The sequence below is a fragment of the Cervus canadensis genome, chromosome 20 (assembly GCF_019320065.1).
Source record: "Cervus canadensis isolate Bull #8, Minnesota chromosome 20, ASM1932006v1, whole genome shotgun sequence".
Taxonomy (NCBI): domain Eukaryota; kingdom Metazoa; phylum Chordata; class Mammalia; order Artiodactyla; family Cervidae; genus Cervus; species Cervus canadensis.
Window position 1 is genome coordinate 58,656,913 of NC_057405.1, and position 15,759 is coordinate 58,672,671.

Below are 15,759 nucleotides of genomic sequence, written 5' to 3' on the forward strand. Positions count from 1 at the left end.
GACCATGCTAAAGCCTTTGGCTGTGTGGATCACAACAAATTGTGGGAAATTCTTAAAGAGATGGAAATACCAGACCACCTTATCTGTCTCCTGAGAAACCTGTGTGTGGGTCAAGGAACAATAGTTAGAATCGGACATGCAACAACAGACTAGTTCAAAACTGGGAAAGGAGTATGATAAGGCTGTATATTGTCCCCCTTCTTGTTGTACTTACATGCAGAGTGAAAGTGAAAGTTGTTCAGTCCTGTCCAACTCTTTGCAACCCCATGGACTACACAGTCCATGGAATTCTCCTGGCCAGAATACTAGAGTGAGTAGCCATTCCCTTCTCCAGTGGATCTTCCCAACCCAGGGATCGAACCCAGGTCTCCTGCATTACAGGCAGATTCTTTACCAGCTGAGCTACCAGGGAATCCCAATATACAGAGTACATCACGTGAAGTGCTAGGATGGATGAATCACAAGCTGGAATCAAGATTGCCGAGACAAATAGCAACAACCTCAGATATACAGATGATACCGCTCTAATGGCAGAAAGTGAAGAGGAACTAAAGAGCTGTTTGATGAGGGTGAAATAGAGTGAAAAAGATGATTTGAAACTCAATATTCAAAAAACTAAGATCATGGCATCTGACTCCATCACTTTATGGCAAATAGAAGAGGGAAAAGTGGAAGCAGTGACAAATTTTATTTTCTTAGGGTCCAAAATCACTGTGGGCAATGACTCGGCCATGAAATTAAGAGATGTTCTTTGGAAGGAAAACTATGACAAACCTAGACAGCGTATTAAAAAACAGAGACATCACTCTGCCAACAAGGGTCCATAGAATCAAAGCTATGATTTTTCCAGTAGTGAGGTGTGGATGTGAGAGCTGGATCATAAAGAAAGCTGAGCACCAAAGAATTGATGCTTTCAAATTATGGTGCTGGGGAAGACTCTTGGAGTCCCTTGGACAGCAAGGAGATCCAACCAGTCAATCCTAAAGGAAATCAACCCTGAATATTCATTGGAAGGAGTGATGCTGAAGCTGAAGCTCCAATACTTTGGCCACCTGATGTGAAGAACTGACTCAGTGGAAAAGACCCTGATGCTGGGTCTTTTGAGGGCAAGAGGAGAAGGTGACGGCAGAGGATGCGATGGTTAAACAGCATCACTGACTCAGTGGATATGAATTTGAGCAAACTCTGAGAAAGAGCGAAGGACAGGGAAGCCTGGCGTGCTGCAGTACAAGGGGTCACAAAGAGTCAGACACGACTTAGTGGCTGGAAAACAATAGCAACAGGCTGTACATAAACTAAAACTATCTCTAAAAAATATAAAAATAAAGGACTCTATAATAGCATTTCATATAAAACTAACCCCCCTCCCCCAAAAAAGCTGGTATGGCAGAATCAACAGCAGACAAAACAGAACTTAAGGCAAAAGGGATTTCTAGAAATAAAAAAAAGACATAATATATACACATGGTAGAATGTTTTTCCAGAAAGTGTCTATCATTTTCCATTTCCAACAGCAAAGCATGAACAGTATTCCCAATAAGCATTTCAGGGTAGGGGAGCATTGACATATTGCTTATATGTGCAAACTCGATAAGCGAGAAGTAAAGGGAATCTTTTTGTGGTTTAATTTCAAAGTTCGTATTCTCTTAAACACAGCACCAACCACACAACAGAACTGTTGTTTTGTAATTAATGGCAGGCTCTCTGCCCAGGGAAGCAGAAAGTGGCATTCCTTTCAGAGTCCAAGGCGACACACAAGCTCGGGGGCAGAGTCTTGGGTAAGGGAGGACTTAACCCCCAGGGCTGAACAGGCAGGAAGTCCAGCTCCAGCTTCATCACCTGACTGGCATCCCCAGCCACAAGGTCTACATCTGCTTTGGATTACTTCTCAGCAGCTTCTTTCATTTGCATACAGTCCAGTATTTACTTTCTATACAATTGCCAGCAAAGCTGTTTGGTACCCTGAGTCAGTTAACAAGAATAGTCTAAGACCAAGTCTGAAGGACCAATTCCCTTCAATTTCACACAAAGATTTCATTAAAAAAAAAAAAAAACTCTTGACTAGCATTAGGTGCAGTTAGCAATTTCCAGAGAAATCACTGATATATTTTTCCCTAGAACAAAGAAAGGTAAAAAAGCTTCTATAAAATTTAGTAAAAACTTACTGAAATTATTAGAGGGGTGGGATGGGGAGGGAGATGGGAGGGAGTTTCAAAAGGGAGGGGATATATGTATACCTATGGCTGATTCATGTTGAGGTTTGACAGAAAACAACAAAATTCTGTAAAGCAATTATCCTTCAATAAAAAATAAATTAATAAAAAAAACTTACTGAAATCTTTAATAAATAATTTCAATTTACAATCAAATGACAAATTCACTCCAGGCACTCCGCTGGAAGTTTTCACCCTGTGCTCTCTGCTCTAATCCTCAGAAACAATCCATTTAGGTAGTATCATTGTCCCCATTTTATTGACAATCAAATTGAGGGCCAGAAAGGTTAAATGACTTGCCTGAGGACCCATGCCTCAAACCTAGAGTAATGAGCCTTACAAAGGTAAGCTCTAATGTAGTCCTGTTATTCACATTATTATCAGCATGATTATGACTGAAAATAATTTCTCATTAACCAGCCTGGATCATTTAGGGATACTCTGTGTAATAAAGTCTTATGATTAATATAAGCAGAAACCTCAGATTCGATATTTCTAATCACATTCTGGAAAAATTCAGATGCATAGTTACAGCAATAAGCACTCAGCCAAAAGAAGACAGTTAATCATTCCAAATAATGCTGAATCCAGGTGATATTATTCCCTGACAGACTGGGCTTCTCATGCACACACTTTTGCTGATGCAGCTGCTTCTCACTCGATGCTTTAGAAAGGTTTTTTGATTTACGGTTTGAAGTTAAAATTACCAGAGAGTTTTAAAAGCAGTATGAAAGCCATATGCATCTTACTGTCACTATCTTAAGACTGTGCCTTTCATTTTTGGCTACATTTTTTGCCTGAGTGACTGGAATCTAGGTATGGGTAAAGATAAGAAAAACAACCGCTTAAAATGGAAAACATCACAAAATTATGTGAGATATTTTAAAGCCATGAAGTGAAAACAAAACAACAAAACCCCTTTGGTGTCTATAGTCACTTTCAGGAAAAATAAGTGAAGGCGGCAAGGCAAACACATTGACATGTTTTAGTGTGTTTTTCCTATTTGTTTTCCCTGCCAGAGATACATCCTATTTATCAAGGTCTGTACACATGTTGAAAAATGAAAACAGATCCTGTCTGCTGCAGGCCAGAACCGAGGTTTCCTTTAATCTGGTACCATGTAGCTCCTAGAAGCATGTCCTAATGGAAGCAATCATTCACCAAAGGCTTTAGATTTTGTTGTTTTTGTTTTAAAGCATTCACCCAAAAAAAATCTTTATGAAAGAATATCAGTATCTTTTAAATTTTCAACAAGGGACTTTTTTTTAAAGGGGAAAATACATACGTGGCAATTCTGAGCCAGATCACTTTCATTATTTATGGGGTTTTCTTTCCTCCATTTTTTTTTTTATTGTGGTAAAATGCACATAACATAAAATTACCACCTTAATCATTTTTACATGTCATTATTAGTGTTTTCAATAAAAATAATGGCCCTAGGAATATTTTTAAAAGCCTCTAAAACATTTTTCTTTTTTGGAATCTCTGAAAATATTTCTTCTGTGTGAGAAGCAGTGTTATAAGAGGCATGACATTTTATCTACAGCATAAAGGTTTGCCCACTGCAGCTCCCATGGAGTGAAACAATTCAGGTGTCTACCCGGTAGACATTTTTCATACAATATGTGGCATAGATAAATTATATCCACAGATCACTTTTTGAAGTCTCATTTTATCCTAACATTTACCAAATCTTTGGCTAAAATATTATCCAAAAAAGCAAAATGTCTTTGTGTTTCACTTCTAGATACTCAGTCTTTTCTTTGAAGAATGGGAGTGGAGGACCAGGGTATAAAAAGCATGAAGGTGGAGCAGTAAGACTCCTAAATGAATGCAAAGAATGAGTAGTTAGCTCTTTGAATAATCTAGAGTTGACATGTCAAAGGGTCAAGGCAATAATCTTCAGCCACAAAAAAAAAAAAAAATCTATGAAGGTAACAAACAGCAAAAACAAAATAAAATTCTGAAAAATGCTCTCACTTCTTTGGGTTCTGTTCAAAGATTTTTATCCCCAAACTCCTATATGTGTTTCATTAAGTCTCCTAACTATCACATGCTAGTTACTCTCAATGGCAAATCAAAATACAAACACAAAATTCAAAACACATGTTAAAAGAACACCAAATTTTTTGAAGTTGTTCTTGTAGAAGCTCCTCCTGTCCAATTAAAGAAAGTTTTGTTTTCTGTTTTTTGGATTTTTTTAAAAAGAGGAAGCTGAAGAAGAGGGGGAAGGGAAGGAAAAAGAACAATGCAGAGGAAGTTTTTTTATTAAAGATCAAGCTGCCAATTAAGGTTTAAAATTGAATTCTGTATACCTACTGTGTCTCAGGAACACCCATTCTGGTATGTCCTAAATTACATGCCATCTCTGGGGATAATAAGCCAAGGGAGGCCAAGCCCAAGAAGGGTTGGCAATCAAATGCAAGACAACTACACTCAGGAGAATTTCTCTAGCATCTACCTACAGAATGCAGTTGGTCACATTTATACTAAAAACTGCTTTCAAAAAACACAGTTCAAAGATTAAGTTTCCTTTTGCTATCCATTCACAATAAAATATTTGTAGAGATTTGACATCTTTTGATATAATTGTATCAGTTGCAATACACATAGTGTCCATTCAATTTTACAAAGTACATTTTAATCAAAGCTACACATATTTTCTCACCTTTAAGAGCCTGGAGACCCAAAATCATTGTTTCAACAGTGAGAAACATGATATACAAGCAATCTCTTATCAAACATAAACCTGGTTCTGATTACTTTTTGTATTTGAAGCCGATACAAGTAGTTTGCTCTGTCTGGAAATTTAAGATCAATTGCCAAATGGGAATGGTACTCTTGAGCCCACCATCAGAGTTAGTTTCTTATTATCCTTACCGAGTCTTGGTCAAAACCTTAAGCACCACTCAACAGCAACTAAAATCTTGAAATCAATTTAAATATCTCTATCCTTGCCAAAACTTTATATCTACAGAGCTGACTCTATAAATAATGATGAGGTTAAAACTGAACTTTCAACTATCCAATCCTTGATTTGCATTAAAAAAAAAAAGACAGTTTATGAATTTGTTCACTTTAACTATGAAATCAAATGAAAAATCTGACCTTGTGATGCCCAAATTCATTCAAAATGGTTCCCAGTTTTCTGGTGTTGCTATACGGTTTTTGGGCAGCAACAGCTGGATGGGGGTCCCGCCAGTCGATGGACAAACGGTGATACCAAAGACGCTCACTTTCCAGAACATGAGCTGATTTAACACTAGGATCAAAACGATGTACTTCACATCCATTGTTGGCCATGCCAACCTCAAAATGGGTATCATCACTTCCTAGGCTGTAAAGAAAGAGGATAGAAATCAATAACAAAAAAATATAATGGAGAAAAAGTGTTAACTGACAAAAATGATAGTGCCAAGGCCAATTTTCTTAGTCATATCAAGGCTTCTCCTGTTTTAGAACATGGCTGGTTATACACATTCAGTAAACCTTCCTTCACAAAAAGCATTAAAGCTAAAAGCTTCTGGATAAAAGAAAAGAGAGGAATTAGGTGCTAAATGCAGACTAGAGAATCACATATTCAAACATGTAGGAGCATATCAAATTAATTTTTTTTAAGATATAAGCTATAGTATCAATGAAACAAAGACTATCTAGTCTTCTCAGAAGATATTCTCAGAATATGCCAAAAATAAAAAGTCCACGCATCAGTTCCCTTAGGGAGAGGTGCATTCTGCTAATGAGTTAATTTGTCTTCCTTGTAATGACCATTGTGCTGTGCATGCAGTTTGACTTAAAACAACAGCTGCTTTCTTTAGAAATGGGGTGTATTTTAAAAAGCACAGTTAAAGAAAAAAGGCAGACGTATGTGGTTCTACTGAATCTGGTACTCAAGAAGTAAAAGAGGTATATCGCCTCAATTCACATAAACAAGGGGAAGAAATTAAGAATTAGTTATACTTAAGTACCCAGTTAGGTAACACATTGTGGAATATTTATATACTTACAAATTTCTAATTTACTGAGAAATATTTCTTATGTAGTGATGTAAGATTCATAGCTTTAATTAAAGCATCATTTTGAACGAAAAACATTAAATTAACCATGAGAGTATGATTTTTTTTTAACAATGAGTATGACTTTTCTGCCCAAATACTATATTTAGATGTGATTAAAGATACCAACTGGACATGGACCAATAGACTGGTTCCAAATCGGAAAAAGAGTACGTCAAGGCTGTATATTGTCACCCTGCTTATTTAACTTCTATGCAGAGTACATCATGAGAAACACTGGGCTGGAAGAACCACAAGCTGGAATCAAGATTGCCAGGAGAAATATCAATAACCTCAGATATGCAGATGACACCACCCTTATGGCAGAAAGTGAAGAGGAACTAAAAAGCCTCTTGATGAAAGTGAAAGAGGAGAGTGAAAAAGTTGGCTTAAAACTCAACATTCAGAAAACTAATATCATGGCATCTGGTCCCATCACTTCATGGCAAATAGATGGGGAAACAGTGGCTGACTTTATTTTTCTGGGCTCCAAAATCACTGCAGATGGTGATTGCAGCCATGAAAGTAAAAGACGCTTACTCCTTGGAAGGAAAGTTATCACCAACCTAGACAGCATATTAAAAAGCAGAGACATTACTTTGCCAACAAAGGTGTGTCTAGTCAAGGCTGTGATTTTTCCAGTGGTCATGTATGGATGTGAGAGTTGGACTGTGAAGAAAACTGAGCGCCAAAGAATTGATGCTTTTGAACTGTGGTATTGGAGAAGACTCTTGAGAGTCCCTTGGACTGCAAGGAGATCCAACCAGTCCATCCTAAAGGAGATCAGTCCTGGGTGTTCATTGGAAGGACTGATGTTGAAGCTGAAACTCCAATACTTTGGCCACCTCATGAGAAGAGTTGACTCATTGGAAAAGACCCTGATTCTGGGAGGGATTGGGGGCAGGAGGAGAAGGGGACAACAGAGGATGAGATGGCTGGATGGCATCACTGACTCGATGGGCATGAGTTTGAGTAAACTCTGGGAGTTGGTGATGGACAGGGAGGCCTGGTGTGCTGCGATTCATGGGGTCGCAAAGAGTCAGACACGACTGAGCAACTGAACTGAACTGAAGCAATAATTAATAATGGTTTTAAGCTACTGAGTTTTAGAGCGACTTGTTACACAGCAATAGCTAACTGACAAACCTGGCATTAAATGTAAATCCAAGAGTTGCAATAGTAAAAGTGAAAGTCACTCAGTCAGGTCCAACTCTTTGACCCCATGGACTATACAGTCGATGAAATTCTCCAGGCCAGAATATTGGAGTGGGTAGCCTTTCCTTTCTCCAGAGGATCTTCCCAACCCGGGGATCAAACCCAGGTCTCCCACGTTGCAGGCAGATTCTTTAACAGCTGAGCCACAGGAGAGGCTCAAGAATACTGGAGTGGGTAGCCTATCCCTTCTCCAGGGGATCTTCCCGACCCAGGAACTGAACCAGGGTCTCCTGCATTGCAGGCGGATTCTTTACCAACTGAGATATTAGGGAAGCAATAGATACTGCAAAGCATTTTTTAGTAGTCAGATTTGTTTCTATATAGATCAGAATGTTATAGAAATCACTTGTCCCAAAAGATTTTTCACTTAATTGAATTTATCAAAATTTAGATGAGCAAACTTGTGCTTTCATGGAAATATGGAACTCATCAGAAAAATGGAAGTTTGGTAGCCTCACTAAGAGATCAAAACACTAGTCAAAAAAGTACTCTTTAAATATGATTTGTATATAAATTTTCTAGAGTAAAGAAATGTGAATGATTTATTTCTCTTTGAATTTTCAGAACATCATTTCAAGAAAAGATCTTCTGTAAAACATGTATATATTTTAATCAAAGCCTCAAAAAATTTTAAGAATTAATAATATACAGTTGTATAACTAATTTTTATAAGCATTATATTATACATTGATATGTTTTCAATTTAAACTCATTTCTTATAGTTAAAAAAATAGCAAATGCACTTTAAAAAGTTTAAGTTGTGTATAAATATACAAAACAAAAAGTAAAAGTTTCCTACCACTAGAATTTTAGCCATTAATTTCCAGAGATAAAATCTTAGCAATTTTTTGTGTATCCTTCCAGAAATTTTCTACATATGTACAAGGATTCTCTATTAGAAATATCATAAGTACCCATATGCACATATAAGTTAATTATTAGATGATGAGGAACTATTTTGGGTGATATACTAAATAACATGAAACTACTGAAATTTGCAAATTTTTTATTATGCTATTTTTACTGAATAAAATTCACTTAATTTAAATATATAATATGCACTGTATTGGAAAGTAATAAACTACATTTATTTAATCAATGCCTGTAATTCTTATTTTCCTTTATTCAAAACGGTACTTCTTCACACTTAGTTTAAATTAGTCAAGTTTGTGGCAGGAGTAAAAAGCAAAAGGAAGAAAAAATTTGATATACATAGGTGTTGCAAAAAGTGGCCCAAAGGGGTAAAGTCAAGACTCAAACTCAATCCAGGCAGTTCCAAAGCATGTGCTGTTTATACTCTACCTCACTGCAAATAAGTGCAGGACACAGAATTATGGAAGGAATATTTGTGAACTTGGGGATCTACAAAATTGTCAGCTACTAGACAATAAAGCTCCATAAAGTAAAGGACTGTGTCAATCTTGCTTACTTCTGAATCCTTAGTGCTGAGGGGATAGATGAATGATGACAGATAAACCTACAAAATGCTGCGCTAAGTGAAAGAAAACTGTTAGGTAGGGCCTGGAATTGCCAGAATATACAGTCCAATATCCAACATGACATGGGATGGGCTATATTTCATTGACAGATAAATTAACCTGGTGCTTGATCTGAAGAAACTCATAAGTAGTAAGGAAGAAATATTTTTGAACAAATATCTATAATAAACTAAAATAAAATGATTATTTATACCAAAAGTGTATTTAGTCTATAAGGAAACTATTTTCTGCTCTTATTTAACTGAAAAGAGAATTCACTGTGGAAAAATTTTACTTTATAGAAATTTTTAAAATATATATTTTATGTATATATTATAAATACAGATCATGAGCGCATGGCTTCTACCTTAAGTTTTAAGATAGTTGTTCCAGTTCCTGCCATCGTAACTGCATTCCAGCCATCAGGAAAAGTAAAAGAGGAGGTGAAAGTCACATGCTTTCCTCCTCATGACGTGGCCTAGAAATTGCACCTACCACTTGCACTCATATCATATTGCTAAAAGCTAGTTACATGGCCCCTTGCAGCTGCAAGAAAGTCTAGAATACGCAATCTTTGGCAATGACTGTGAGCCCTGCTAAACTCAGGAGTTCTGTTACCAAAGAAGAATGAAAGAATAAATATTGGTGGACAACTAGAAATTCCTGCTACAAGCCATGTTTGAAACAGGTAAGGTGTCAATACATATATTCAAAGATATAAGCTTTCATGAACACTGTAACCTATCCCTCTATATGGAGGAGAGGATAAATTATATAACATGCTTATATTAACAAATATTAATATTATTCCATATATGTTGATGTAAAAGTTTGAGATCACAACAAACTCTTCAGCACAGAAGGGTTGTCAAATCTGAGGGATTTGTTGGAGAAATAGGAAAGTAGGAAGGGGCAAATTATAAGGCTAAACACCCAAAGGTAACAATAACAGAGTAACCATATTGGCCCTCCCTCCTGATGTCTCAGAGAGCAACAACCAGTATCCCTAAGTGTAGTTGTGTGGGTTGCACACTAAACAACTCTAGGGGGCACCACTCCTAGTCATCATAATGATTATCCAACAGATGGTAGTAAAAGTTCTTGAGGGAGGAGATGCCCTTTCCCACATGCGTAAAAGTATCCCTTGGACTAGCTACAGTACTGACAATTGCATGCTCTTTGACGCTACTGAAGGATAGAAGGGATGTATGTGGCACTTTAAAATCCTTGATTATTCTTTTAAAAATATTTCTATTAGGGTAACTATCCTTTATGTTCCCTAAGATGCAAAAACTCAGAGTATAAACACATGAAGAGATATTCAATATCATTAACTAGTAGGGAGAAACAAAATAAAACTATAATGAGATGCCATTTCACAGCTACTAGGATGGCTATACACAAAAAGACCAATAATAGTAAGTGTTGATGACAATATGGAGAAATTGGAACCTTCATACACTGTTGGTGGGAACATAAAATGGTATATAACCAAGAGATATGAATACATATGTCCACACACAAAAATCCATACATGAACATTCATAACAATATTATTCATAGTAGCCAAAAGGTGGAAAAAACCCAAATGTCTATCAGCTGATGAATGAATAAATAAAATATGGTATATGCATACAGTGCAATATTATTTGGCAGTAAAAAGGAATGAAGTACAGATACATGTAATAACATGGATAAAACTTGAAAGTATTATGCTAAATGAAAAAATCAGTCAAAATACCACATATTAAATGCTTCCATTTATATGAAATGTCCAGAGTAGGTAAAACTATAAAGACAGAAAGTAGATTAATGGTTGCCTAGAAGTGGGAGATGAAAAGAAGGAAGTGGGTATGAGGAAATTGGGAGTGACCACTACTGAGTACAGGCCTTTCTTTCTTGGGGTGATGATAATGTTCTAAAATTGACTGCGGTGACTAGAAAACATTGAATCGTACTCTAAACAGATGAATTTTGTGGTATGTGAATTATATCTCAATTCAAAGCTGTTTAAAAAACTAAAAAAATTAAAAAATCAGACCATATATAGGGAAAGTTTTTAACTCTCATCATTGAAGACAGAAAGGTTGGAAGAAGTAAGACAATTTGTATTTCCCCCAGGATTATCAGTCATCCTTTCCTCATTCCAGCAGAAACCAGAGAATCTGGACAAATAATCACCTAGATCTGTAAACTGCCAACTACTAGAAAGTAAGTGTGTGTGCTCAGTCACTAAGTCGTGTCTGACTCTGCAACCCTATGGACTGTGGCATGCCAGGCTCTTCTGTCCATGGGTTTCTCCAGGTAAGAATACTGGACTGGGTTGCCATGTACTCCTCCAGGGGGTCTTCCCAACCCAGGGATCAAACCCACATCTCCTGCATCTCCTGCATTGCAGGAGGATTCTTTTACCACTCTGAAAAGTAATAGGCTTTCCAAAGCATAAATGACAATGAATAGTGGATAAAAATATTTTATAATTATTCATTTTTATTAAATAACATTGCATAAAATGCCAAGATTTCATCTAAAACATATATTCTTAACTGGAATGATATCGTCCCTAAGCAGGGGAGAAAACTGATTCTTTAAGTATATGTTTAGAGTATAGATAATACATAAGTTATGTAAATAGATATACAGTGTATAGTATTAAAATTTCATGGGGAGGATGATTGGGGGAAAATTGTCTAAAAAGAGTCCTTGGGACCATGATTTTCTAATTCCTCATTCATATAAAAAATGAGCTCTGTGTTAATTAAACTATTAAAGGATAAAAATTTTGGCTCTGGAGCTCATTCATTTCTCTTGAAAGGCTCAGGGTAACCAGAAGCCCCAGATTTTCTGCCTAAGATGTTGGCTTTTGTTGCCTAAACCACATATCAAATTTTCTTGTCTCCTGCTGAGAATTTATATCTTAAAACCAAATGGTACATCACGTCAGAAAACTAAGCAAGAGACAAAAAAGATTTATCTACATATTATCCCCTTAAGTTTTCTCCTCTACTCCCAATCCTACCCCTGAAATATAATCTTTGATATAAAGGATTAAAAGGTGATTTTTCCCAATTCACTTTAGCTACCATCTTCATTCCCACCCCATCTCCCTACCATCACCCCTCCACCTCACATACAAGAAGACTTGCAGGGCAGACCCCATCTGAAGTCAAGCAATAGACAATATTATCACATGACCTCACAGCCTCTTCTCACTTAACTTCTCTTTCCCCTTCTCCATAACATAACCTTCCTTTTCAGTGCCTTCCCCTATCTTAATTGGTCTATTCTATTCCTTTTCAAAACTAAAATGGATCTGCTTTAAATTTTCAACTAAACTTGACTCAGACTACACTCCTAGAAAAACTCTTTTACATTAACTGCAGAATAAAAAGCTTTGATTCCCCGTAAAGAAATTTCAGATATCAGAGAGAATGTAGAGGTGATACCTCCTTCATTTCTTGGAGGTGGAAGAAAGGTAGGACACAGATCAGAGAAGGGTATTCAGCCTCTGCCTTCTGATCAGTATGTCCTGAGATCCTTTCTTCCTCTCACTCCTCAAAGGTCACCTCCAGCTGCAGCTTCATTCATTAGGCTCAGTTAGGATAGGAATGGCTAAGCACAGCAGTGGCTTGGATGGTCTGCTGCTGCAGCCCTGGGGCTTAGGGCTTGGGCCTGAATGTAGGAGCACCATGACCCACTGGCCTCCTGCCCAGCCTATCTATCTCACAACTCTCCCAACACTCCCAAATGTTTCTGCTTCATTTCGGAACCACCATTTGTGGCCTGGGTCTCTTTCTTCCCTCAGCATCAACTGAGATGTTGTCAGTTGGCTATTACCTTCCCCTAAAGCAAACAATTCACCTAAGAATATTCTCAACCCTGAGAAATAGTACAATGAACATAAACACCCATAATCCAAAGCATTCTTTTTTAGGGCATAAGAAATATTTTCTTTAGTTTCCAGTTTTCAATTAAAGCATTGTTAGGTTTTGAATCAAATGTTGGCCCTTGAAACCAATCCATTTCTTTTCCCAGTAGAATTCAACTGTTCCTATCTGCTCTTTACAAAGTTGATTTTGAATAGTGAACATTTAAATGAAAATAAGAAACTACCTTTTATATGTAAGAATCTGAAATCTTATAGCAGAATGACTTTATCTAATGGCTTTGAAGTATAAGAAAAGCAAAAAGGAACTTGAAAAATTTCCCCCAAAACAGCTTTCCCAGTTTTGTTTTACTCAGTTATATTCTTTAAATGAAATTATTCCAGGGTATAAAATATTAAGCAAAACATAAAGGCAGTTTGGAGCAAGAAAATAGGACCAAGCTGAGATCTTTAATTTGCATGTAGAACTATGCAATTATTTTTATGACCTACTTTCATGAATTTTTAATATGATATAAAATAAACTCCACTGTCACAACGTCCCATTCTTTCTCCAATCTTGCAGCATAGCTGGTGGGCTCCAAGAAAAAAGGAACTCTGTTCTAATCAACTGGCTAAGCAACTCATTTACTAATCTTCAGCCTCCTAGTTTAATTCATGGCAGAACCAGCTTCCCTCTTGAGTCTTCTTACCTCAGGCAATGTTTATGTAGCAAATATATATTGAGTGCCTACTGTGTACCACACTTCACTGATATACACTTCATTTAACCCATAAAAGAATGTTTCCATTATCCTGAGATTCTTATTTGAAACCTGTTTGCTTGTTTTTTAAATTCGCAATGACTACAACTAAGGATTCTTGCTTGGTAAAGTTTGACAGCAATCATGATCCTCTATGCAATTAGCACCTTGGGTGAGCCTCTGTATCACCCAAACGTTGGCTCTGAACCCTCATCATCTAGGAATCTGGTTGGCAGTTGTCACTCATGAGCCTGAATGTAAACTACAGAGGACATGAAGCCTATTGGTGAGTAACAAACATGACACTTGTGAGGGTCCCCAGTATTTTGTAAAGGACTCCAGGGATCTTGCCTGAGAAACTAACCACACAGCTTCTAGAGTCAACACAACAGGGTATTCCAAACAAAAGTAACCCTCTCCTGCCTTTTACTTTTTGTGAGATATATATAATTTGTAAATTTTCAGGACTGTTTATATGAATACTGATGCACTGAGTAAAATAGTCTCATTATTTTATATGTATCCTTTTACAACAAGCCCTCCAAATCTATTTGAACATTTAGGTCATTTTCAGCCTGAATAACTGAATATCAGTGTCTCCCACAGTTTTGACAAAACCTTGTTATTTTCACAGGCACTCCCTCTTTTTATTTATTTATTTTTTTAGTCTAAAAGTATACACATATTTACCATTGGCATAAAACAAAAAAATTCAACAGAGGCCATTTGTCCTGGGTCACTCATCATCAGTTCAGTCAGTCAATTCAGTCGCTCAGTCGTGTCCAACTCTTTGTGACCCCATGAATCGCAGCACGCCAGGCCTCCCTGTCCATCACCAACTCCTGGAGTTTACCCAAACTCATGTCCATCGAGTCGGTGATGCCATCCAACCATCTCATCCTCTGTCGTCTCCTTCTCCTCCTGCCCCCAATCCCTCCCAGAATCAGGGTCTTTTCCAATGAGTCAACTCTTCGCATAAGGTGGCCAAAGTATTGAAGTTTCAGCTTCAACATCAGTCTTTCCAATGAACACCCAGGACTGATCTCCTTTAGGACGGACTGGTTGGATCTCCTTGCAGTCCAAGGGACTCTCAAGAGTCTTCTCCAATACCACAGTTCAAAAGCATCAATTCTTTGGCGCTCAGTTTTCTTCACAGTCCAACTCTCACATCCACACATGACCACTGGAAAAACCACAGCCTTGACTAGATGGACCTTTGTTGGCAAAGTAATGTCTCTGTTTTTTAATATGTTAACTAGGTTGGTCATGACTTTCCTTCCAAAAGTAAGCGTCTTTTACTTTCATGGCTGCAATCACCATCTGCAGTGATTTTGGAGCCCCAAAAAATAAAGTCAGCCACTGCTTCCACTGTTTCCCATCTATTTCCCATGAAATGATGGGACCGGATGCCATGATCTTAGTTTTCTGAATGTTGAGCTTTAAGCCAACTTTTTCACTCTCCTCTTTCACTTTCATCAAGAGGCTTTTTAGTTCCTCTTCACTTTCTGCCATAAGGGTGGTGTCATCTGCATATCTGAGGTTATTGATATTTCTCCTGGCAATCTTGATTCCAGCTTGTGCTTCCTCCAGCCCAGCGTTGCTCATGATGTACTCTGCATATAAGTTAAATAAGCAGGGTGACAATATAGCCTTGACGTACTCCTTTTCCTATTTGGAACCAGTCTGTTGTTCCATGTCCAGTTCTAACTGTTGCTTCCTGACCTGCATACAGGTTTCTCAAGAGGCAGGTCAGGTGGTCTGGTATTCCCATCTCTTTGAGAATTTTCCAGAGTTTATTGTGATCCACACAGTCAAATGCTTTGGCATAGTCAATAAAGCAGAAATAGATATTTTTCTGGAACTCTCTTGCTGTTTTGATGATCCAGCGGATGTTGGAAATTTGATCTCTGTGTATAAAATTTCTAATATACTCACTGTTGCTTTTTTTTTCTAGGGGCATTCTTAATATTTTTCTTTTTCTAATAAGAATGCTCTAATACTAGCTGAGAATCACCGGCTTCACCAAGGAGATCATCATTAGGCTGAAAATGGAAGTTATCAATTTACTACCAACAGAATGGGAGAGAAAGTGGCCCTGGCCATTGGAGCTCTGCAAGTGCCTAAGGTTACATAACAGACAGAGGAGTCTGAAATGACGGCAGGAGAAGA

At 37.4% G+C, this 15,759-nt stretch overlaps 1 protein-coding gene across 1 annotated transcript in view; it reads right to left on the reverse strand.

The window, feature by feature from the left end:
- Window positions 1-15,759, reverse strand: part of METTL24 (methyltransferase like 24) — a 107,661-nt gene that overhangs the window by 44,817 nt on the left and 47,085 nt on the right. Inside the window, exon 4 of the mRNA XM_043439580.1 lies at window positions 5,322-5,550. Coding sequence (XP_043295515.1) covers window positions 5,322-5,550 — 229 coding nt within the window. The remainder of the gene's footprint in view (window positions 1-5,321; window positions 5,551-15,759) is intronic.